The sequence below is a fragment of the Coffea eugenioides genome, chromosome 5 (genome assembly GCF_003713205.1).
Source record: "Coffea eugenioides isolate CCC68of chromosome 5, Ceug_1.0, whole genome shotgun sequence".
Classification (NCBI taxonomy): domain Eukaryota; kingdom Viridiplantae; phylum Streptophyta; class Magnoliopsida; order Gentianales; family Rubiaceae; genus Coffea; species Coffea eugenioides.
The window spans coordinates 33,520,706-33,547,439 of record NC_040039.1 but is presented as its reverse complement, the minus strand read 5'-3'; the positions used below and the strand labels follow the sequence as shown (position 1 = coordinate 33,547,439).

The window sequence follows — 26,734 nt, the reverse complement described above, 5'->3', positions numbered from 1 at the left end:
TAACACTAATAACAGTCACAATTATCAGTCTTTTGAATATTTAGTCCAAAATAACAATAGCAATTATCATTCATTTTTTCACATTTGATACTATGCAAAATCTAAATCAACATACATGGACTTTTTTACAAACAATATGCAACATGCGACAAATAAAAAGTCCAGCAAATTGACATAAAAAAAATCATACTTTTACTACAAACATAAAAAATTACCATGAAAGGGTACATTATTTTATCACAACAAAATACCATTTTATTAATTTTAAATTACGATACACACACACATATACATACATACATACATATTAGTATTATAATACATTATATATCATGTGGGAGCAAGGGGCAGGTGGAGTCCTATTTAAACCGATGCTAGATTATACATAAGTCTACATAGTAAGTTAATTAAATTGCTCTCCATCATCACATTATGTAGTAGCAGAATAATTTGATGAATATATAATAAGAAAATGCAACAAACTAAAAGTTGACTATCGAGAAAATAGGAAGACTGGGGTAAATTTGAGAAGAAAAATGTGCACATGGGTTTGTCAAAATGAAAGGACAAACATAATTCACTTGGGAAACGGGGATAGGGGGCAAAATGTATATTTTTGAAATTCAGGGTGGTAAAGTGCTACCACTCCATGGTTTTTTTTTTTTTTTTTGGGGGGGGGGGGGTGGGGGGGAAGTGTTGTTAACCCTTTTTCTTTATACTCTTCCCATAATGATAAATTATGATTGGTGTGATCTACCTGCATTCTATTGCAATGGCACAAAAAAAAAAAAAGAAGGGTACCTTTTGTAGTATCGCTAACCAACAATTAATTTCCCATGAAAATTCTAAAAATGAAAAAAAAGAAAGCTATAGCTTCTAAATAAGATTCTCAGTTTGATAAGGCATTTGGAGTTGAGTGACAAGTAAATCAACCAACATCTTCCGTAATCGCCTTTCTTATCAATCCTTAGATGAATATATTTTATTCAAACGCTTAATTTCCATACACAAAGCACTGAAATTCCCCCCCCCCCCCCCCTACCACCAAACCAAAAAAAAAAAAAAAAATCAGGCCTCAACTAATTGAATGTGTGGATTGATCTCGGTGCATTTTCCCTTCCACAACAGTTATTTTCGGGTTCAAAATTCTAATTGCATGTCCAAAAAACTTAAGGTTGAAAAACCACGAGCCTTTGAGTTGATGACCATCACCAAAGCATTAAAACTTAAGGTTGAGAGACAACGGTTCAAAACTTGCCTTTCACCAATTGCCACATTAAAAGGCATTAAAACTTAAGGTTGAGAGGCAACGGTTCAAAACTTGTCTCTCACCAATTGCCACATTAAAAGTGATTTTGCTGAAAAAGTCCGATCATGGTTCAATCCCCTTCGAATTATCCCTAGACCTCCTTAGGTCCGTCCCCTCGTCCTAATATGGGATAGATTAAATTATACAACAGTTATCGTCTCAGAAAAAAAAAATTAGTGTGCAATTATAATTTGTAATATTGTATGATCACGCAACTTTTGCAATAAAACAATTTTCACCTATTATTCCATAAACTTTTTTCTCTTCATTATTACCATTTATTGGCTTGGTCATGAAAATGGCTTTCCAGAGCCAAAATCGAACTAGGATCGACTTTACTATTCTATTGGTCTTACAAGCTCAATTTTACCACTGTTATCCGATCTGCCACTGCTCATCAGCTCTTTCAGTTGTTCATTACTGACAGAAGATAGATGACTTCAGGCAAAAAAGCTGCTAAAGTCTAAAAGCTGATTCCTCATTTTACTGCAGATGTTTATCTTTACATTGGATGACTGTCCTACAGGAAAGAAATGTAGTTAGCCCCAAGAATCAAATATTACAAAAAGAATGCCATTTCAGGCGATGGGATAAAGGGAAAAATGCTTTCTCCAAATAATTCAAACAATAACAGGAGAAGACGTCCAGAATCTAAGTCATCTTTCCAAGCCTGATTAAGCAAAGCTGGTGTCCTCAAAATACGCTTTTCTAACTGATCTCTTTTTTGTCTTCTCTCTGAGTGACTCTCCCTAATATCTTTAGGAGATGATCGGCCTGCACTGGAATCGCCTAAAGCAGCGGGATCCTTGTCAGTTTCCATATCAGAAGAGTTGTTCGATAATGGGACCAAGGCACCATCATTTCCAATTTTCTCAGCAGGTGGCTGCTCCTCTAATAGATCTGCAGGTGTCCTACGTTTATCTTCTTAATTTAAGAAAGATAAAAGTCATGATAAGAACAGAATTAAGCGCTATTGTAAGAAAATGTAGATAAAATTGTAGGTAGTGAAGTACAAGTGCTCTAAATCACAGTTATCAGTCAAGCAGAGCCATAAAATGAATCAAGATACAAAGTAAAACATTATTTATTACGGCAATTCATGATTAAAATGATACTCTCACTGTGCAGGTTATTGATGACTTGTAGCAAATTTCAATGAGAATGCTGGCTACTAAGGAAATAAAAAGGACACGTTAAAATCTAAAGTGAAAAACTTTTGGCCTCTCCCTTGAGCAGAATACAATTTGGCTTCAAGATGTAAGGTTAGTCAAACAAATGGCTGCGCACCTTATACAAGTAAGATTTATGGAGGTCTTCAAACAACAGGAACACTAAACTTGCAAAGCACACGACTCAAACATACAAAGAGACTTACTGGCTGAACATGAATGTATGATCCTGAAATTCGTTTTCCACACAGTGCTTGCAGGAGGTGATGGCATGGATGGAAACATCTTCAGCCTATCATATATGCTTTGACCTGCAGCAGACTGGAGAAAGCAACTATGTAAACTAGCTTTCTCAAGGGTGCTAGAGAAAGCAACACAACTATTCTATTGATACAAACCAGCAACGCCCCATAAACACGCCATGCTTCATGTCTTTTCATTTCATTTTTCTGCTTTTCAAGAAGCATCTCTGGCTCAAGAAGTCTCAGATAGGTCTCCAGGTTTGGCACGACAAGAAGGCGGACCTATCAAAAGTTGAGAAGTATGACCAATTGTGGACTGACCGAAATTATAAAACTTAACATAGAAACCACAAATAACTTATATGGAAGTATTCATCTGGTCATCCTACATTTTCTTGGGAAAAATGCAGAATAGCAGTCCCTCATTGTCTCCTCATGTAACCAAGCTAATCATTTCTACATTACGAGGATGCAGTAACGAACTTCATGAATTGTCCTCTGTGTGGTTGGAATATAATATCTTTCTTCTTATATATGTATTTCAATGTAAAACCAGGATTCAACCCAGTATAAAGGAGATGTTGGTATTATAAGAAAAACAAAATAAGCTTCAAAAACATATATATATATATATATCAAAAGCAGAAAAAAATTTATACATGTATGAAGAATCTGCATATACAAGATAGATATATGGTAGTGAAAACAAATCTCCTAGATTTACCATACCTAATTCGAGCCACTATACTCAATTTAGATCTACAAACAGAATGCCATCTATCTTTTAATTTTGTCTTAATCATCCCTCTGAAAACTGTGTTTCCAGAAGGTACAAAACTGTACTAGTTAACACCATAGACAGTTGAAATCACACAATGAAAAACCATTGGAAGGCTAAAATGAGTTTTACTTGAACTTATACATAGTAAATTGAAACTTACAGACATTCAATTTAAAGAAAGTAAATCTAGTTCCAGTTATCCATATTTATGTGAATACAATAAATTGCTGAGACTACATCATGACAGGAGAAAAAGGAAAGAACACCCAAGTAAAACATATTGAAGAAGATTGTATTCAGTTCTATTGCATTGAGTTTAGTCTGCCCCATCCAAAATTTGATCTGATATCTTGATGGGTCTACTGATAGCAGCAACTTCTCAATAGTTAACTGTTCACCTAACATGAATCGTGAATTATGTGAACATGTGAAAACTAAGAACTCTGTCTGAAATTAAATTGTCAACCGTGCCATTGCCAAGGTTTTCGTTGAAATTTTCCTTGCAAAGATGAGAAAGCCAGAAGTTGGACAAGCAAATGTCCCATTCAGGATATGATGGCTTTCTTGTCATCTTTTGTTTTTCATGCATATTACAGGATAAAAAGATTGGCATTAAAGTCATTTTAGTTCAAAAGAAGTTCTTAGTGCACCAAGGTAAAACTAAATAGTAGACCTTTATAAGCAATAGAATTTCTCTAAGTTTAGTTTAGCATTAAAGCCAAAAGTTTTGGCTGGGGTTTAAAGAAAAGAGACTTCTTCCATTAAAGGCTTTGTATCTATCCTTCTCCATAATACTTCAATGTCATAAATTAGCCAATTTCTCCGATGTATCATGAAAGTTCATAGCACAGAGGAATGAAATTACTGAAAAAGAAGTAAAGATGGGGCTAGTAGCAAGATGGGTATAAGAAGAGAACTACGAAAGGAATGTGTTTGTGCATGAAAATGAGAAAAAGGAATACCACATTGGGTCCAAGTGCAGCTAATCCTTGAATAGCACCATAATGTTGAGTTATTGCTCGTTTAGGATCCAAAAATGCATGGAGCAAAGTCTTGGTTAATCGTGTCTGAAGATTGTTGTAGACATGGGAAAACCTGAAAACATATGAATTTAAAGATTAAAACATCAACCACACAACGTTTCAAGAGTGGGCTATTTCCAATTCACATATGGAGGTTTGCTTCAGTTTGTAGAAGGCAAAGGTGACCTATACTAATAGCATTGACATAAAATCAGTTACATTTGTCAACCAAAACTTGTATAACTATTGTCAAGGACATCTTGTCAATCTCAAATTTCTTCAAAAAGCTTCAGTCAATCCATTCCATATTACCTTTTGGTCATTTATGAATTCTGTATTTTCCAATGAACACATGGTCAATAATGATGCTTGTTAGGTTTAAGTCTCCATGCAGGTTCCATTAGCCTGGTTAAACTGGAAATATCACTTATAAGCACTGCTCAAAGAGCACAAGGTTCAAATGTCATCCAAACACAACTGGATAAACATCTAATGTTTATTATCTAGAAGTTTTGAAAAGCATATGAATTCCAAAGCATTAGAAAGTAGCTAATATTTGAAAGCAATTCATCCTTCTTTTCAGCTACCAAGACATAGACCTAGCAATCTTGAGGTGATGAATCTTCTAAACCATAGAAAGTAAGATTCCAATGCAAGGAGTAAGCATATTAGATGTCACCTCATCACTCATCAAATGAAAAATAGGAATTCAATATGGGTATTCCTTGCCAAACTCTAACCATGATCCTTTCATGTTGTCACTAGCTAATTAAATTAAAAAGTACATTCCAGAGAAATCCTCTAGAAAATCCCTACGATATTAATGTTATAAGGAATGCTAACTCAATCGAATTATTAGGGTGCAGAATTCAAAGAAGTGTTTCCCACCGTTTGCATATGGAGGCTACTACAGTCGCAGTAAAATCTCTAAGTTCCCAGTGGTTATCTGCAAGTCGATTCCCCAGCCTCTTGGCAACAAGACAGGTGACAACTGATGGCATCAATTGGTGTAGCTAATAAAAGAAGCAAAAGTCTCAGTAAATAGATAGACAGATATCAAAGGGCATAACAAATATCTACATTATGTTGAGTTGTAGAAATGAATAATAATCTAGCATTAAGTTACTCAAGTTTCCAAAGTATTTCAGTAGTCCAAGAATCACAACAATACCTCTGTGTGTTTTTTGAAAAACCTTACTGAAGATTTTGTGTTTCAAAGACATATTTGGTTGCAGTGTTATTAGGTTTTTTCAGGTTGTTTTTAAGAACTCTCACCTCCCCTTAACAGCCGCTACCTTCCCCACTATTTCCACCCTCTTCCCCCCTCCCCCCCCCCCCCCAAAAAAAAAAACAGCCCCACTTTTGTCCCCTACCTGCCACCCCAGTCCCCCACCAGAGCACCTCCTCCAATGAAGGAGGGGCACCCCCGCCGGGGGGGGGGGGCGCGAAGAGGGGGAAAGGGGCTGCCCAGATGTGGGGACGGTGGTGGAAGGAGAGGGGTGAGGGCAGGATGGTAGTGGCAGAAGTTGAAGGGGTGATAGTGTGGTAGAATTTTTTTTTGGGTATTTTTGGATTTTTTCTGTGCCTTTTGGGATGTAGCTGTAAATCTTGTGGGTAAAAACATGCTTTTCAAAACATTAGATCCAAGCAGACTCACTGAGTTTGTTTGGATAAGAGTTTATTTGGATGATTTATTTGAGATATTTACTGTAGCACTTTTTGTGATGTGATGTATGTGAGATAAAAAGGTGATTGGGAAGATAAAAAGGTGATTGGGATTTGTGAAAACAAATTAAACAAACCAAATTTGGCTTGTCCAAACAAACTCACTGGTTTCCAGTAGATAAGATCTCACTTATGTGCACTATTCCTATGTCCTTTGGTTCCTCTGGCTTTTTGTACCACCTAAATATCAGAGTTTTGTTTAAATCCCTTTCACCCAAGAAATAGTTTTATCCATCATCTGTCAAATTCAAAGTCAAGTTTTGAATCAATCCAAAGGCATCACTCTTTCCAGAAGAGAACATCATAATAAACAAAACTAGCAAATGAATCAAGTACACTTACGATGAGAAAATTAAATGTTCCCATCTTTACTGAAACCTGATTTTATCATAAGCAATCAATTTGAACACAAGCTTTAAGAAACTATATCTGCAAAAACTCACATAAGGTTCTATATGTATATGAGGATTTTGAAGTAGGCTCCAAACAAGACGCATCAAAGCAAAGAGTAGAGGGAAGTTGCTCAAACCATGAGAAACCTGACAACATAGTAGAATCAGAAAAAATAAAATAAAAAGAGAAGTAATAGACTTTTCTCAAAGTTAGCTCCACTGAAAGAGCATGTCAAGAATACCTCATCTGCAATGAAGCATGTGAAATAAGGAACCAAAGGATGAAGCCCAGAGTCTGTTGCCAAACTTGCTAAAGCTTCCTTGAAAAGGACCGAGTCAGACCTACTAACCACAAGCTCAGTGATTTTATCAAAATATAACTGCATTAATTCAGAAGCAAGGTCAATTACAGAACTTCAAAGTGAGAAAATATCAAAATTGCTTCATAGAAAACTTTGATCTACCTGGAGCTCCCTAGACAGGACATGTTTAACGGGTAACCTTATGTCAACAGGAAGTCCATCTTCTTTTTGCTCTGGCAGTTTTGTTTCAGAAGGAGCTCTAATAACTGCAAATGAAAAACATATAAATATCTGCACTATCACCGTGGTTGTACAAACTAGAACTTGAAGACTAGAATTACTTGTATGCTCCAAATTATCAGAGGAAGGGTCACACAAGGTGCCTTTTTCCTTGATCTCCCCTAGATTGCCAATTAATTGAAAATAATTTTTGAAGCTTAGGCATATACTGCCAATGATAAGCTAAAGCGTGGGTCAAACTGATGCTTATTATTGTGAAACACTTGAATAGAGACAAACATTAGATGCTTTCAGATGTAAAGTGCCAAATGCACAGAATCAACTACAACTGCATCAGAAAAAGCAGTTTGACCAGAGAAAATGATAAGATCAGGATACTCCAATATGTGCCTTGAGTTTTCTGGTTTTTAGACTCTTCCTCTGATCATTCATTATGTTAGGTCAGCCAAAAGATGCCTCCACTTCTTGCACCCCATGGGAATTAAATTCCTTGTTAAGGGTACCGGCTGAAAGCACAATGCTTTGATACAATGGCTGCAGCATATCTTCCTCTGCCTTAGCTAACTCAGAAATATCTGGTCTGACATTTATTTTTCCTAAAGGAGGTTTTAACCAGAGATGCAGTTCTACCTAAAGAGAAACATATGGCTTATGTAGTCCTTATTAGCATCAACCTTTACATGGACTATACAGTTTCTCCGACCCATAATAATGTAAAAAGTGTAAATATAGAAAAAGAAAAAACTATTGCAATACAAGCCAGACCTTCTACTGGACGATTTTCCGAAATAGCAGGTTTTAACCAGAGATGCAGTTCTAGCTAATGAGAAACATATGGCTTATGTAGTCTTATTAGCATCAACCTTTACATGGAATAAACAGTTTCTCTAACCCATAATAATGTAAAAAGTGTAAATATAGAAAAAGAAAAAACTATTGCAATATAAGACAGACCTTCTACTGGAGCATTTTCTGGAATAGCAGGTTGTACACCTTCAATAGCGAGCCAGTGACAAACTACAGAACAATCCAAGGGTGCTTTTGGTAAAGGAGCTTCAATTACCTAGATGCAAGTAATATACAGTTTTAAAAGAGTATAAGCAGGCTAGGAAACATGTAAAAGGGATTTCAATAATTTACATCAGGAGACTGCTTACATCTTTAAAATCCACATCTTTGTCATCAACATAAAACAAGTCCCTGTGTCCAAGTGCTCTTCTGAACCGCAAAGGATCCCCAGAGGCAAAGCCATAAATTGGCTGTGGAAAGAGTAATAAACAAAACCAAATTAAAATCAATGATGCTTGAAAACTGGCCAGAATACATTGCACGAAGTTCTCTACCCAACTTCCAGCTGAGTAAAACGTTGAAACTTATTATTTAGTAGAGCAGCAAAAATCATGTAAACTCTAGATTCAATGAAATCCATGGAAATCTAGATCGGCACTTATTATCTAGAGATACAATTTCAGAGGACCATAAGACTTCTCCTTACAAGAATTGTATCAATAACTTGAAACTGAGAATCCAAAAGTTGAAAGCTTAAGCACTCTTTTGTTATCAACAAAGACCAAATGAACCATTTATATCACGCGCATTAAATAGCTCCAAATTTGAAGATTCTCAACTTCACTACATGGACTAATAGAATTAATAAAACATTTTAGTAAATCAATATGATTGATTGAATTGAGTTGGAGGGGCCCATGATGGAAGACAAAGAACTTGTAGGCTTCAACAGATACAGTTGGGCAATATGCTGAATCACAACTCTGTAATGGTGTCAGCATAGTGCTAATGCTACACAGTCAGGACACATGCATTCAAACAGATAAGGAATGCATTACATGGTCACATAGCTGAAATGAAAACAATATTTTGTGCATTGACGAGTCTTTCAATAAAGGGTCACTTTCATAGTAAGTGATTAATCATTTAGAAGTTAGTAACTAGATCTATGCGAAGCGGATGGTACAGAACCAAGTCAGTGTAGATGAAGTTTAACAAGATTTATTTCAAGTGTTCAATGGACATCAAAATATGACTTATTTGATGAAATGACATTTAGATAAGTTTACCACTCCTGACCCTCAACTTTTCTACTTGTACCTCATGAGTAAACATGATAGCACACTTCCCTAAAAGACTATACGCAGCAATGATATCATCCACAAGCTAGAGTAAAGACTCGCTGTAAAAGCAGAAGACATAGATGTTGTCCACTAATCAACATCTGACCCAGTATGCCTAATTGTGCATCAAGCTAATGCATGCATCTGGGGGTGGAAGACCCAAATCATTTACAATATTTATCTCGGTCCTGGACAAGTACTAAGGCCAATTTCTTTAACTTCCCATTCATTAAAAAAAAATTTAGAATTAAAGCCAAGATAGGAAATGAATAAATGTCATCAAGTCCTACTAAGGTAAAGTGGATTTCACGGTGAAGACAATTTTGATAGCTGAATAGAAGGTCCTGACGTCAAAATAGTGGTACAGCTGATATTTTAAAGAATAGCAGGAGGTTAGGACCATAAAAGCATCAGCATCCAATTTTCATCTTCCATTGAGGTTTAGCTGGCTGCAAGATCCAAATCAAAATTGAGAGGTTTACTAATTATAAACTCAAACCATATTGTTCTGTTCATGTTATTGATAATTGCTATGCATGTTTTCTTATAAAGATAAAAGAAAATCATGATAGAACTAACTGACTCTTTTTCGTTGTCCACACACAAACAATCTACAATAGTGTTGTTCTGTATTAATTCCTAGCACTGCAGAATCTCCATAACCAATTAACTATTTTACTCCTTAACTCATAATGGAGGCATTGTCTAGTCAATAGTTGATCGTCCGCTATCAACGGGAGGTCATAATTTGCCAGATTGCTACAGTTCATGGAACGTTTTGAATCTGGATCTGGATTGCCACTTGAAGCTAGAGTTAGGTTTTGTCAGACTATGCAGATGCTATGCATTCAAAAACCATAAATCACGATCATATTATAAAAGAGATCATAGCTGTATGCCCAGAGCTAAGAGCTAGATGAATAACCGCTGAACTAACTGCTGTCCACAAAACCTTAAACTAAGTTGAAAAAAAACCTACTACCAAGGGGGTTATTAAGCAGTCAAACATCCCTATGAAATCCAATGTGGGGAATGAGATATTATATTCACTTCTTAAGACCTTTGCGCTCTCTCAAGTGCCAATTGAACGTCCAGAGTGGACTAGGTTGTGTAAGGCTTGTAGAGGTACTTATATGGGCTCTAGAATAGGCTCCTATCCTAAACCCTCAAGCAACATAGCTTGCCAACACCACTCGCCCAGTCACTGCCCACACCAGATTCACTTTAAATGTCAAGTGTAACCAGAGGACAGGATTGGTCCAATAACTTTTGAAGCTAGACTATAGCCCAAAAATCTTAAACCATGTTACCAGTACGTGAGCAGCCTAGATTAAGAAAACAAACACCCTTAGGTATTTGGCATGAAACACAGAACTTTACACTCACAATAACATGATCAAGTATTAGAGACTGCCTTTAAGTGTAGTAGTTATCACTATATGTAATTCTGACAGCTAACGCTCAGGGTAATCATTCCAAAAATGTTGAATAAATTACATTGGTTACTTTTTATGGAAGACACACATTAACATGAGGTTTACCACTTTAATGTCCTTATTTAGCAATCTAAAATTGCTAATGAGACATTCCTTTGTCCAATAATAATTGTCAATTCACTATTTTGTTGATATCCCTAGTAACTTTTGGAGGACATCATTGTGCAACTCTCCGTGTGAAGAGTTCTTAGCCCCTTGAGAATCTTCTATGGCATGAATATCGTACAGCAAATATAACCAGCATAGTAGAACCCTCTTTTCATTTTAATTTCTCAATGACCGCAAAGGTCTCATCAACCTTGCATCACTTTTATGAGTGTGCTTTTCATGTATAGTCTACCAAACTTCAGCCTGTGGTAATTACTCGATCGCCCACTATTTCCGTCTTGCAAAAGTGCATCATATGTCTCAGCAAATTAAATGAGTATGACAACTACCAATAAAAATCAGATGGATGTGAGATACAAAGAACTAGCACATATCATGTCCATGCAAAGCTGAATTTTTTGCTATAACTCTTCAATTATTAAAACCAGATGCTCTAATTCATCAATAATGAATCATAGAAATAACTAACTAACATAAACTCGAGAACTAAGTGGCCAAATATCAAAGCATGATCTATTTAAAGGACTTGTCTAACCTACATACATATGCATCTTAGAGACATCAAGAACCAACCTGATACACTCTAAATCTAACAACGAATATTCTTCACTTGCCTGGTACTTTAACAGAATTCAGTTCTCACAGTTCCTTTACATTGTGATCTTCTTTTGAAGATTCATAACTCATGCATACCAACAGCCACATCAACAAACCTATTCTTTTTATAATTGTCTATATAATTCTCTCAATCTCACTGGCACAAGCCAATAGATACACATAACCGATGAGAGAGACATACAAACACAATCCAGTGTGCACATTGATCCTTCTTAATTTTTATTGTTTCCCAGGTTACTCTACAAACAACAAATCAATTACCAAATTAGACAACATGAATATCTTCAATTAAATGCCGAGAAGGCCTTCGTCTCTAGTGGCTAAGGATGAGGCCTCAGAACCTATAGGTTCTGGGTTCAAATCCCCCTTCCCCCTCCCCACTTCTTAAATCCCATCCCTTCCCTGCTGGAAAAAAAATTAGAAAAATCTTCAATTAAATAAAGACATAGGATGACAGGATAGAAAGAAAACCAATTGTCTATAAAGGCTGGAAGTAAATCTAGAACCCCAAATATATACTGCAGTACTCCCAAACACAAAAGAGCTACTAAGAAGGCAAGTACAAAATTAATACTCAGTAGTAAACTTCTCTATAATACTTTTGATCAAATATAACGACAAAATATACTGGAATAAGTAGTCATTCACTCTAGCAGTAGAACCATGCAAATCAAGTTAGATCAGCTTCTGAATGAGATACTAAAATCTTATGAATAATTGGCAAGAATTGAACAAGTCATAAACCACGATGTTGATGAATATATGACAAGCTAAAATTATTATTCCACTATCATAGATGTACTGAGGATGGAAACTACCTCAACATTCCGTAATCTGAGTGCACTATCAACATCTTCCGTTGTCAACAAATTTCTCTTGGAATGGCGCATGCATTTGATAGCTTCCTTCAATTACATGACAAGAAGCACATTTAGATTTCACTGAAACACGTTCTTCAACTTCGAAGGGCCTCACATGAATAAGTAAAGTCAGGGCCATACTTCAGTTCACAACCCAAAAAACACAGAATGAAACTAATCTAGGGTTTACTTCGCCTATCATTTGCTCATAAACAAAAAAAGCCATCACTAGCTTTACTGGACATTTCTCACCACCAACTCATGCCTGTCACCATTTTGCAACTTGTTGCCATTTCACCAGTATGACCACTAAAATGTTTTAACGAATAGGCTATACAAACCTCTTTCATACCTATTAGAAAACTACCAGACAAAATCATTTTGTAGGTTCATGCATGCACAAACTCCAATGAGCAGCACAACAACCAGTCATCCATCAAGAAAAGGGAGGGAAGAAAACACAAAGCTTTTACATTATCAAGGAGTTTGATCTATTACGAGACACATATCAAGTGGATGTCTACAAATGGAGATGTGCCTCAGAATATGCACATCAAATGGCAAAAGTATCATAAAAGTTTATATTAAACTCTACAGTAGTGATTTATATGATGAGGTCCAATTCACCATGCTTAATAAGTAAGGTGAACCAGAAAGAGATAGAAGGGGAATAGGACATTTGCTTCATGCCATTTTTCCCTAGAGCCCGTGAATCGACTCTTTAATACATTCACAGTTTTCAACTAGCAGCAAGAACAGGGTAGTGGTTATTATCTGTCATGTTGGTATAGCCATGTCAACCTTATACATGGGAGAAAAGGAAATGGAAGAAATGACAAAAAATGAGAAAGGATCAGCAGCAAAGGCCAGCACATTTCCTTAAGCACCAAAACTTGGTTTTCCCTCCATTTGCAGTATTGACAGCTTTGTTTTCTACCATCAACAAGCTTTACTTTCCTTGCTTTGTCATCCCCATAAATTCAGTAACATGGTAGCATCTCTTCTACTACAGTCATTAAAGGAAAAAAGGCCACAAATTCAGTGAAAACCTAAACGTCATCTCTTTCTTCCTTCCTTCTTGCATCTCGCACAATACACAAATCTTGTTTATTTGTAGGTCTCTGCATATTAACGTATGTAATCTACTTACACATCTACAGTCCATGATTTCTCAGTCAAGAATTCTAGTCACTAACCTATTGTAACAAAGCTTATATTTTGCATACAATTGACGTCAAAAAAATGATTAACAACCCAAAATCAGAAATTTAAATGCAGAAAGCGCATCAAAATCAATAACATATTTAATCAAAGACGACTAGTTTTCTCTAAATTAACACACATGTAAATAAAAATTAAAAAAAAAAAGAAGTGCAAGAAACTTCTTCTGATATTAATCAGTCATTTCCTCTTTTCTTTCCTTTTCATTATTCCCAACTTTTCCCAACATTTCCATGCAGCAGAAACAGAGACACCCACAACATCTTCATGCCATATACAGCCTAAATTCCTAATTAGGCAGAAAAAAAAAAACAAAAACTATACAAAAAAGTGAAACCCAGAAAACAAATTTAAGGAAAACGACCTGCATGATTTCGCGCAAGCGGTATTCGACATCAGGAGCAAGAGCAAGGGCAGCATCTGGGGACAAGTTGTTTATCCCAATGCTTTGCGCAGTGACTTCAATCGTCTCCTTTGGAACTATACTCATCCTTTCCCTTACCCCTTTTTTCTAATTACTCAAAAATTTTGAACTGCATTTATGAATTTCTGTTCAAGAAGATACAGAGTTGAGGCTTTGGAGGAGAAAGAAATTGCAAAGGGTTCAGTGAAGCAATCTTCCAATCGTCTCGTTAGTCTGTGAGAAGTTTAATTAAGGGCCGTTAATTGCACTGCTTTGGACCTTGAACTAATTGCGATTAGCATTTTGCGTCTTAAAATATCAACTAGAATTTTGCCCGACGGTCTTTTTTTATTATTATTATGAATTTATATAAATATAAATAATTTAAATATAAAAGTTAATAACAATTCTACATGTTCATCTACATTAATTTTAAAAAATTAATGTATTCTAAATGTTTAATTATTTACTAATTTTTAAAAATTTGTTTACATACTTTCACTATAATATGATAGTATAAATCAAATCATGTATCCTATATCAAAAATTTGGTAGATTTTTTTTACATATATTCTTTTAAATAATTTAAATTTTTATAATGATCATAAATCTAGAACTATATATTCATATTTAATTAAGTAGAAAAATCTAGCAATTCATTTTTCTTCATCAATAAATATTCAGTTTCCAACAATATAGGTAAATCTATTAGTGCAACAGTTAATTTTCATTTTTACACTAAATTAATTCAAAATTAAGGGAAGAAATGATGAACAATTTGAATATTAATTAACGGTGTGGTGATGAAAGGAAGTAATTTAGAATATGTAAGATTTCAATAATTGTGATTAAGGAAGTAATTTGGGATATATAAGATTTCAATAATTGTGATTTGAAAAAGGTTTTACTAGAGTTTTATATGTAATAATTTGATAGAATAAGATAAGATTAGTTGTTTTTTAAAATAATATCTTTAAAATAAAATTAGTTATTTTTAAAGTTATTTTAAAATTAGAAATAATTTTTAAACATATAATATAATCCAATTAGGATTTAATATAAGTAAAACCCAAGTGACTTATAACCCATTAATTCTTTTCAATTAAACATACCACGTAGGAGTGAAAAATAATTCTAATTAAAATAGCTACTTTCATACATACATACATATATATATATATATATTATAGCATTATGACCTCCCCCAAATATTTTTGTGAACTAGTTCATTTACGTAAATAGGAAACTACATTTCGTTGGCCTATTTGGAGGCGGAGGAAGTTAAGAGATGGTCTTTCCACATATATTAGGAGGCATAAACTACGCGTTACGTGGTGGGATGGTAGTGTGCCCTGCCCTGTTTGAAATAAAGTGCAAAAGCAAATACGCAAAAGAATAAAGAAAAACTATACTTTGTGGTAACCATTGCTTCATACAGAAATCAAATGCAAAACAAACTTTCAGAACTATATATTAGTTACAAAAAAGGAGGCATTAAAGCAAAGAAATAAATACTAGAGAAATTCATTTTCAATGATTTAACAGCCTTTTGTTCACAAGGCTACATAATTATAGCCATTTCTTAGACATCAAATGTGTGATGCCACGGATACATTTTCTCAACTCCATTGTTGTCAAAAATTATAACAATAAAAGAAATAGAAGGCTATGAAATAAAAACAAGCGCTTTGCTTCTTCAACACTATGCTCAACTACAAAGGCATTCCATTTCTCGTGGAGCTTTTTGCTAGATAGTCCAATGTAGTAAGTTTTAGTTCCACTGCTAAAAACAATTAATGGAGTGCGCTTTTCTTCTAATTTGAAAGTAGTAAACTCTGGAATTTTCTACAAGCAAACAATGTGTAAGGCTTGATCATCAAACAAGAAACTCATAGATGTATATCAAATTGACACAAGCAAACTCTATACCATCTTATACTTTGAAGAAAAAATTTGATAGAAAGTGTCGCAGTCCATCACATCATGATGTAAGAATCTATTTATAGATGAGATAACCATCATAGAGATCTCATTTTCAAGAATGCCACTTGGTTCATGAGAAAGCATTGGAAGAAGATCCGTGCACCTCAAATAGATAAGTTGCAGTGAAGTATAAAATCCCATTCCATCATATGTGAAATTCCCTCTATTACAGAGAAATATCATGTGATCCTTCTTTATCAAAGTGTCTTTGCAGTAGACGCTCCATCTTTCATCAAAGTTTCCATCCTTTATAGTTAAATTCCAATGAGAAATGCTATGACAAATTGTGATGATTTTATCATTATGGAATCCATTTGAGTCATAGATTACAGATGGAACTTTCTGTTGCATGATAGTAAGATTAGATGTAGTTTCAGATTAACAAGTGAAGCTAAGGTTAGAATGAGAACTTGTTTGCTTGTATTTGTATAAAATATTATATAACACCATGGCTTCCCCTCAATGCCTTCTCCAGTTTTACTTGTTTCAATACTGCAACAGCATTACAAAAAGAATAACATTATGGCTTAAGTGTATACAGAATGTAGTTGATGCATATTTGAGATGAATACAAAGTACCGTGAGCTTTAAACGCAGAACTAATATGGAGGATGTTTTGTAACCATTGCTGAATTGATTCAACTGAGTACAAAAATGGTTCTCCCAAGTATTCTAATAACATAGGATATTCTTCAAAAAGCTTTCGCTTAGCATAGTATATTGGTTTTTCATTTGCTTTCATAACGGCAGTTGTTGCATGAACTTGACGATTTATGTGTGCACAAAGATAGAATCGAATCTTTTCATTTTCTTGAATAGCTTCCCATTTTTTAAATGGATTTTGTGGTTTATACATTCCTTACAAGAGACCCTTAAAGCACAATAAGTATTGCTAGAAAATGAATTTACTATCAACACAAATTTGCTGCTGAAAAGAAATACGTTATAGAGGAATGTGATGCTAGAAAATAAAGAATGAAAGAACTAAGACTTTTCATTGAAAGAGTGTGCAAAGGATTTATATACCAGAAAATTCTCATTTGATATATACATGTAGATAAATGACATTAATATGACAGGCATTGTGACAGTGGAGTATGGATGTAAATGAATAAATTTGCCATAAAGGCTCTGTTCTATTGCTCATTTGAACACAATTGAAGTGACAAGATGCAGCTTCATTACTTCTGTTTATAATAAACTGATGATGCTACAGACATACTGGTTATTTAATTGCTAGCTAAAGAGGAAAAAGGTAGATGGTGGTTGTATTCTGATTTAGAGTGCTTCAAATGATCACAAAAAATCAAATAGTATTTTTTTTTTTTTTACATTTTGTTGTATAGACACTTAAGGCAATAAACATGATTTATGATGCCATTAAGCATGCTTGTATGAGAATATGAAGACTAAACACTGAAGAAAATGAACAAATTGTAATAAATTGATTAGGGACAAGAAGATACAAATTATAACTTTGTGCATCTATTCAAAGATACTGATTTGCCGGCTAATTAATATTGGGCCAAAGGAAAAAAAATAGTCCATTAATTTGAAAAAGGTAGCTTTATTTTTCTATGTTGATTCAGGATAGCACTACTGCTAAAGTTATTGAAATAATGACTTTTTTTGAAAAAAAAAAAAAGAAAATGAAAGGCAAACCACATAAAAGATAGCAGAGTTTCCTGCAATGATTTAACATCCATGGTATTTAACTACACAAATTAGACTATCGAAATTTGACCTAAAAGATGGCATTTCTCAGAGTACTAGTCTACCATAATTAATTGATGAGCCATTTTGAAGAGCCACAACACTTGTGTGAGCATATTTCCTCTCCATGATTAAAAGTATAAGAATTTAGTATTAGCATGTGTCGCGCCCCATTTTTAAAAAAAAATAAAATTATGAGTTGTAAAAATGAATTTTTTGATTAATTTTGAGTGAAAATGAGTTTTTGATTTTTAGAGAATAAATAAAAAAAAGGGCCTAAAATGAGACTTAAAAAGTGCGACGGTTTTGACCCAAAATAATAGTCTAAAAAGGGTTTTTAAAACAAATAGGAGTCGCCACTTGTTATTGAGTTAAGGTGTACCAAGTCACCTAAAGACGAATTTTTAAATAAAAAATAGAGAAAACCTTTTTTAGACGACTCCAAGTCTTCAAAACACAAGAGAAAAGGGTTCGGGAGTCACGGTTGAAAAAAGAGAAGGTAAGGATAAAATCCAATGCACCTTTTCAATCTAGCCAAGGCTAGTTGCATGATTTAGTCAAAAAAAAATTTTAATTTAACCTATAAAACTTATCACATTTGGATGTTACTATATGGATGCAAATCTAAACCTAATGGATATCAGGAGGGTCAAAATATTTTTTCAAAGTTTAATTGGTACGAATCACATTAATTGTGATGCTCAAAATGATTTTTAGAAAATGTCACGAATATGCAAAGAGTGAGACTCGAAGAAAAGAAAAATTATAATATATAAGTATACGTGACCTAAAAGAGGAATGCAACATAACGGGTACGGGGGACTAATATTTGTGACTCAATTTTCCTTTTTATAGAGAAGATACGAGCATGCTAAAGCTAAGAAGCCATACTCGTCCATTTCCCATATTTGAAGGGTAACTCTCCTAATCCTAGTCAAGCAAATGAACTAACCTATGTCTAATTTCCTAAAATGGAATGCAAGTCTAAATGTTATCTTTCGCACATAGGGATAAGAGATATACATATAGAAAAAATATCATGCAAAATGGTAAGGATCCTAAAAAGTAGAAAATATGCATGAAATGTAGTGATTGTCACGCAAACATGATCTAGCGCGTAGACGGTTCCTAAGAATCTAGCATTGGATTAGCCCATGTCTATAAGTTTTCACTAGCGTTGGACTAGTGAGTAATCGGGGGGAAAAACCATAACTAGCGTTGGACTAGTGTGGTGACGTCATACATTTATTATAACTAAATAAATCATATAAAGTATAATTAAACCAAGTAAACACATAATGCACATAACACGTAGGCATGATATCTAGATGCAAAGGCCCTAAAGAAAGCGAATAAACACATAAGCACACAAGCATGCAAGCACACAAACAAATAGACGCAAATAAAAGCCTAATTATTACATTCGGGGCTCTAACTACAATCTAAGGGGGGGAAATTAGAATAATAATAACCTAACTATTACATTTATCTAACTAATTACATTTTGGCAAAATTAAAACCTATCTATTACATAGCCTAACTAAATATATGTCTTGAACTCCTATCTATTATAATTTGGCATTTAAATGCCTCACAAATAATTATCAAAATTAAATAAAACAAATGAAACTTATAATGAATAAAAATGAATAATAACGAATAAAAGAAAGAAAATTCAAAACATGCAATTGCATATAAAACACATTGGAGCACATAAAAGAATTTAAAATAATAAAAGAGATTACCTCTCTCGAAGTTGTGGTTAAGTGGGGTGAAATTTGCCATAATTATGCTCCAAAATCAACAAAATAATTTAGGCACCAATTTAATTATAAATAAATGGAAATAACCATGAAATCTACCAATTAAAGCACTTAAATGAAGTAGAATTAACAATTAAAGAAGAAAGGTAACTTATATTTAAGAAATCAAAACTATTAGGGACTTAATTGCAAAATTAAGAAAGTTTTGGAGGTCAAATTACAATTATTACAAAATTTATGGTTTAAAATGAAATAAAAATAAAGTTTAAGGACCAAATTGAAATTAAAAATAGGGACCTAATAGAAAGAAATCTAAAGTTTTTAGGGCCATAATATAATTACTGAAAGGTATATGGACTAATTTGAAATTTCGTTACCAGATTACTTGAGCAGAAGGCCATTGGACCATTTTCAGCATTTCTTTGGGCCAAAGGCCACTTGGCCCGACAGAAAGCCCTAAGAAAAAAAAGAATAGGCTAAGCCTACTCCTTTTACCAAATCAGCTCAATAACATTGCATGGGCTTTCATTCTCAAGTCCAAGCCAAAAATCCAGAAAAAATAAACCAACAACCCATTACCCTAAACCCAAACAAAATAACCTTCTACCCAAACCAACCTGTTTTTATTAAGACCTAACATGATAAAAGTTATCAACTAAAAATTACTTAACCATAATTATGTCCTAAAATCCAGAACTAATCTATCAAAAAACATGCTCAAAATATAAGAAAAAAATTGAATTTTAAAAGGGTAAAATTGATTGATTTTTCCAATTTTTGGGCCATATTAGAATTAACTAAAAGTTAAGGGGCCAAAACGAAAATTTCAAAAGTTTTCATGCAGCCTTGTACGAAGAAGCTTTCTCCTTTCTGCAAATTCGGAAGCTTTCTTGCTGGAGTTTTCTTAGCAGCTTATTCAACACAAGTATTCATGCAAAACTCAAACAGAATCTCTGAATTTATCAGCTAAAACCCAACAAGAATCCCAATCCAACAAGAAAATAACAGAAAAACATGAAATTAAAGGCTCAAAATCCCCTCTTCCTTTAGATTCACAAGTAGAAAGAAAAGCAACCGGCTTTTATCCATGGGTTCCAAACAAAACCCGAAATGTAACTTTGATTGCGAACCACAGAGCTTACACATCCACATTTACTTCCAAAATTTTGTCATCTTCTATTCAAACTAGATGTATCAGACCCAACAAAAACATAGAACCCGTACTATAAACCCATGAAAGCATAATCTGAGAAAGGGTTCTCTTTTGATGAGTTAAAGATTTTTCCTTTGTGGATTGCAGCAAGCAAAGGAAAGATTAAGAGTTACCTTCGATGTTTACAGACAGAGAAATTGAGAAAAGTGGAATTCAAAGCTCAAATCTGGAAGCCAGGAACTTTGTTGCAGAAACTTTAAGAATGATAAAGGTAACAGGTTCAAGCCCGGATTTGGAGATGTTGCAGAGGTTTTTTCTAAAAAATTCCAACACAAAATCTTCTCCTCGATCAACTTAGATTTCCCAGAAAAAGAAATCTTCCCACGAGAAGCTCTAGGGGGATAGAAATGAAGCAGGGAAAGTGACTGAATCACCAACCCTGGCTCAGTTTTTCTAAAAGATTTTTCCTGCACTTTTTCTTCCTCTTTTCTCTCGTTTTCTCTCTTTCTTTGCTGTTTTTCTCTCCTTTTGATCTCTCCACCACCCCTCTTCTCTACCCCACTGTCTTGGCCGCGTTTATGAGCCTTTTTATAGGCAACAAAAATCCCAAAATCCTTACCTCAAAGGTGAGGATGAAGGATGGTATTTTCTCAAAATTTTGAGCCATTAGATGGCATTTCTTCTAGAAAAATCTTGATAAAGATAAAGGGGATGAGTTGGCAAACGGTTGGGGTAAAGGAAAAAACAAAACCGAGTGGAATTGAAGGCCAAAAATGGTCTTTGCAATTTCCGTTTCTGTATTGATTGCACACGCGCGTGGAACAGTTTCTTTTTTTTTTTAAGAAAACTGATTTTGTTATTTCTTTTCTTTTCTTGTTTTTTCTAATTTTCTAAAAATAAGTAAAAATGATTTTCTCAAGAAAATGAAACAAAATAAATAAAATTTAAGTAAAATGAACTAAAAACTAAAAAAAAAAATAGGAATAAAATGAAGAAAAATAGCAAAATTTTGGTGTCTACAGCATGGATACCAAAACAAGGAACGCAAAAAAAAAACCCAACAATGGTAGGATAATGCTCAAAATAAGAAATAACCAAGACACTATGACTAAATTTGGAGTAAGTTACCTCACTGTCTCATTCACATCTATGCCGGGTGAGTTTGACTTCTTTTCCCTTTCCCTCTGAAATGCTTTCATGTTCTTTTTTTTGTGGTTGGTGTCGCTAGTCAAAATGAGTGTAAGTCCATTGCAAAAGAATAAATAAAAAAAATTTTAAAGCAGGCAAAATCAACCAATAATTTTTCTTGAAATGTCAATTCCTTAATAGTTTCAATCCAAAACAGAAAACCCAAACTACTACCAAAATAGAAACCCAAAATACAAAAAGAATCTTCATGACTTCAAAACTTTTTGGCCCTCCAAAACTTAAAAGGTTGTGAAGTTATATAGCACTCCTTACTATTTCATTAGTTCACAATACGTGTTATTGCATTCACTACCGTGATAAGTAGATTATGGATTTAATATTCAATAACTATAGTTTTTTTCACCTCTCTCTAAGCAAGTTAAAGGGTAGGCAGCAGCACCAAAAATATTATGTAAATATAATTCAACTTCACATAAGCATTTCATCGAACATCTGGCACGCAACAAATGGCTAAAGGAATTCACATCCAAAATTTCAAGAACTAAATCAACTAGCTAAAGAGAGAGCCAATGATACAAGTCCTAAGAGCTGCTCGTGCCTTATTTCAAAATCCACTCATGGTTCGTTGGGATCCAATGAATAGAGTTAAAAACAAGTGCAAGACTTAAGTAAGGACGTGGGACCATGGCTTAAGACCTAGTTAAGGGTCATGGATTGGTTATGTTTTATTTTTTTTAATTTTTTTGTGGTCCGTGGTTAGTGAGTAATTAGTTAGTGAACCACACGACTAGGTCATGTGGACCAATGTTGGAGCCAAATTAGAGTTAGTTTTTGCTTAGCTGAATTAGGTTTAGTCTAGTTAAGTCTTAATTCTAATTAAGTTAGGAGTTGAGTCTTGTAAGCCTATAAAAGGCATCATGAAAAAGAAGACGATTTGTGAAAGTAAATTAAGAGTTCATTTCTTTATTGTTCCTTTGTGAACTCTCTTAATACAAAGTGAGTCGTGTCTCTTTTGTTCAAGTTTTGGCTTATCAATTCAAGATCGCGTTGAATTGTGGTGCCTTCCTACCCTTATAAACAATCTTGAACTATCTTTGATTGGTTTAAAATCCATCTTTTGTATCCATAGCCTGATCAAGATAGATCATTTCGCTGTCTGATAGATTCGATTTCTTCTCGAGCGGTCCTTGGAGAATCGAGTTCACGTCAGTTGCTATCAGAGTTTCAACTCTTGATCTAGGTTAATATCCTTTTTCTTTTCTTATTTTTTACTTTTTGTTCTTCTAGCAAACCTTACCCAATTCAAAAAAAAAAAACAATAATCCATTGCTGTCTCTAAGAACCGCTAGGGTTCATATTCGTCGTGTCTGGTTTCTTGTTGTTCATCAAGTTTGTTTCTTGTGCAATCCATCCAAAGTTTTAGTCATTGTTTCTTGTTGGTTTTTGTCTAGAAATTTCATGTTGATTTGTATCTTATTTCATGGCAATCATTCCAGAAAAAAAATTGACAAAAAAAGATTCCAGCCGTTAAGTTTCTTTTAGTCGCGTATCAAGATTAGGGTTTCATGTTTTTTGTTTCTGTCTGTTTTAGTTTTGTTGATTATCTTTGTTTCTTGTTTCCAGCACCTTGTGTGAATGTTGTTTCATGATTTCATGGGAGTTTGAGTCAAGGAAACAACGTACCAGTCATTAGTTCTTGGAAACAAGTTACAAGTTGTGTCTTCTTAAGGAATCCAAAGTTGTGTCCTAGGGTTCTTGATTGTTTTGTCAGTGATTCTAGAATTGTGATAAAAGTGGACTGACCTTGCAAAAATTTCTTGGAACTTGAGTCAAAACTTCAACAATTCTTGAAGTTCTTGATTGTTTGAAACACATTCTTGAGATTCTTGAAGTTGTAGACTCGAATTTTGAAACGTTGTCCCACTCTAAAACTGCCTTGTTTAAACCAAGGGATTGTGAGCTGTTTGGGGGGCTAATTCATCAAATTTTTGTTGTTTCTTGATTTTGGAAATATCTACATATGTTCTTGATCAGAATCTTGAAGTTTTCTGGGTTTTTGGGAACTGAAGTCTTGAACATTCAAAGCTGCAAAGAAAATTCCAGCAGCAAGTTCCTTATTTCTCGAAGTTCTTGGCTGTTGTGTATAAAAGAAAAAAATCATCACAGCCACGAATTTGATTCCTAAAGCTTCCAGAACTTGAGCTTCATTCGTGTTGAGGAGTTCTTGAATTGGTTGAAACAATAAAACAACAAAACAGCTGCATCAAAGAATCCAAATCCCATTTGAATTTGTCCTAGTGAGCCCGACAGCCTTTAAACCAATTACTTCTTAGAAAATTCATTGAAGCCAGCTTTGAAATCCTTGCACCAGTGGGAAAAGGGTGTTAAATCTATATTCTCCAAGATAAATTAGTCCAACAAAATTTTCCAGGTTGTGCACATCAAGAACTAGAACCGAGTAACTTCAAGCCAACTTATTCTTGTGTTGGTTCACACCAGAATTTGTGTCAATAGCCAGGTTCTTTTTCTAGTAGTTTTATCTGTAAAATCCATCCTTGAAAGTCCAGAAACCACGTCCAAGTTATAGTGGTTTAGATCCTAAGTTTGACACCAAAAATTCCAGATTTCTCTTCAAAGTGTCAAATTCAAGGTTTTCCTTCGAAGAGCAAAAAAATTTCCAGCCTTGTTTGAGTTGATTTCCTAGCTTTCTTATGTCATTATTTTCATTTTTTACTCCAGTAGCTTTAGCTCATAAATTCCAGTAGTTCCAGCCACAAATACATGATGGAAAACTCCCGTTTATCGAGTGTTACGAAATTTCCAAATTTTTTAAGTCAAGTCTCATTGAGTCAATCCAATCTATTGTCTTGAACTCATAACCACTGCCACTGTGTTGATTGAATTATTGAGCTATCTTGATCAATTGTGAGCAATTCATATTGTCTCAAGGACTTGAAAGAGTGGTGAGATCTTTAGAGTATGTTGAGTGAAAACACTGGTATTGAGTGTAAATACAAAGGGAATGCGTGATGGATTTCTTTTACTCCACTAACCATTGTTGCAGGTTACCTCACAATGTCAAACCAAGGTGTAAGGAGTTGCCAACAAGTTGATTTTCATCTTAACATGGAAGATATGATGGGTGAACTTAAGCAAATTTTGCATGAAGCTTTTAAGCCTTTTCATAGACGCCTTGACCACATAGTGAACAAGGATGTCAGGGGGAGGGGTTCTACATGATTTAGTTTCATACAATCTACCTCTTCAAAGTCAACTTATTCAAGAAGTGATAAGAAGGTTCATTCAGCATCTCTTAGGCCTAAACCTAGAGTTGAACCATTGCATGAGGAGTCATTTTGGGAGACACATCAACATCTTTTATGCCAAAATCAAATGGAGTCAAATATATGCCATCAAAGTGAGTCTTCTAAGGAGGAGGTAACTGAGTCTATTCCTAACAAAGGAGTATCTCATTCTATTAAACTATTTGTTGAGGAGGTTGACAATGAGTTGAAGTCGAGCAATGAACATGCGATTGAAAATCTTGAAGTCGCATCTAAATTAGATTTTGGTCATGAACTAGTTGGGAAAGTATGTGAGAAAATTATTGTAATACATGAGAGTGTGAGTAATGTTGTAGAACTTGAACATGAGGTAAAAATTGAGGGCATTGAGTTAGGAAAAGAGATGAAAAATTCTGATGAGATGAGTGCAAAATCAACTGAGCTAATTTTGACTGAGAATGTGAGAGCTTATTGTTTTCCTAACAAACTTACATTTACTTTATTTAGTATTTCTTCTTTTGTGCAAAATAAGTAAAGTCAAATGGAGTTAGTCATGCAATGTTCCATTCCAAGATCACTTGTGCAAATCACTGATTTCCATGAAATTTGTCTTCTAGGAGTTAAATATATTCGATATCGATTCGTGGAACAATTCCAATTCAAAACTGTTTGGCACCAATAGAGAGTTAATTAGAGCTCATCTTGAAGGAAAAATTCCAGATTTTGATTCTGGTTCATTAACTTTGGGTCATTCATCGTTTTCATCATATTTTGAGCATAATTTCAGTCCTGACTCTTGTATTTCTTTGGAATGATCTGGTTCAGAAAAGAGATTTTAGGGAGAAAGTAGAAGAGGTGAGAACTGAGAAAGAGGAAAGAATCAGAGAAGAAGTTGAGGGGGAATGGAAAGATTTTATTATTTCAGAGAGGAAAAGTTATTACAACTCAAATCATTTTTACCTCAGATACAATCAATACTCTATTTATATACAGAAAGTGGGCTGAAATTTAGCAACAAGCACTACTCAATTCCCTCTATTAACTAACATTATTATTCTAGCAAATTGTTAACTTCTTGCTTGCTGGCAGTAACTAACTTTCAGCTACTTTTTATTTGATCATCATTGTAGCTAATCAGATGATTAGCTCAATCACCATTCATGAGACTCAGTTCATAACAATAGTTCCCCCTTATAAGAATCCTTGTCCTCAAGGATTGAGATCAGTAATGATACTAAATGGCTTGGCTAAAGAATATGGGGAGCAGTTTGCATTTGTTTTTTAAAGGCTTGTGGTCAATTTGGGAAGTTGCAGTGTAGTAGATAATCCTGGCCTCCTGGATTGCACGGAAAACTCTGTTCCAAAAGTTTGTAACCCTGGATTGAACTTCCTACTATAGGCCAAGTTCTTGCAACTATCAAAATCTTTGGCAGCCCATAAACTTCAATAAGAATATCTTGTCCCCGTTTATGCAAATTAGAAAGTTCCCGCTCACATGATGATATTCCCATTACTTTCCTAAGATTGATTCCCCTAGAATTAGTATCAACAAAATCCAATGATTTGATCTTGATTTGGTTTCTATTGGGATCAACAAATTCAAGAATGAAACTTTCTACTAGAGTACTTGTGACAGCCCCACCTTCCCCTAAGGCGAACCAAAGGGGTT

General features: G+C 34.4%; 1 protein-coding gene across 1 annotated transcript; it reads right to left on the bottom strand.

Annotated features, from left to right (window-relative positions):
- Positions 1–1,766: 1,766 nt before the first annotated feature.
- LOC113770718 (transcription initiation factor TFIID subunit 6) lies at positions 1,767–14,270 on the bottom strand. The gene is made up of 12 exons (XM_027315277.1): positions 13,982–14,270; positions 12,355–12,441; positions 8,340–8,441; positions 8,137–8,245; positions 7,105–7,208; positions 6,883–7,020; positions 6,692–6,787; positions 5,412–5,536; positions 4,464–4,596; positions 2,877–3,002; positions 2,685–2,799; positions 1,767–2,230 (listed from the first exon to the last, which is right to left on the bottom strand). The coding sequence occupies exons 1-12, from the start codon at positions 14,105–14,107 to the stop codon at positions 1,869–1,871; spliced, it is 1,623 nt and encodes a 540-aa protein (XP_027171078.1). The 5' UTR covers positions 14,108–14,270; the 3' UTR covers positions 1,767–1,868.
- Positions 14,271–26,734: the final 12,464 nt, after the last annotated feature.

What these genes read in the sequence shown, in the direction of transcription:
- LOC113770718 (XM_027315277.1), bottom strand. Translation starts at nt 14,107, where the DNA reads ATGAGTATAGTTCCAAAGGAGACGATTGAAGTCACTGCGCAAAGCATT. An exon ending in TCAGATTACGGAATGTTGAG is followed by an intron (nt 8,442 to 12,354) that starts GTAGTTTCCATC and finishes CTCTTTCCACAG; the next exon opens with CCAATTTATGGCTTTGCCTC. An exon ending in AGAAAATGCTCCAGTAGAAG is followed by an intron (nt 7,209 to 8,136) that starts GTCTGTCTTATA and finishes TTTCATTTGCAG; the next exon opens with TTATTAGAGCTCCTTCTGAA.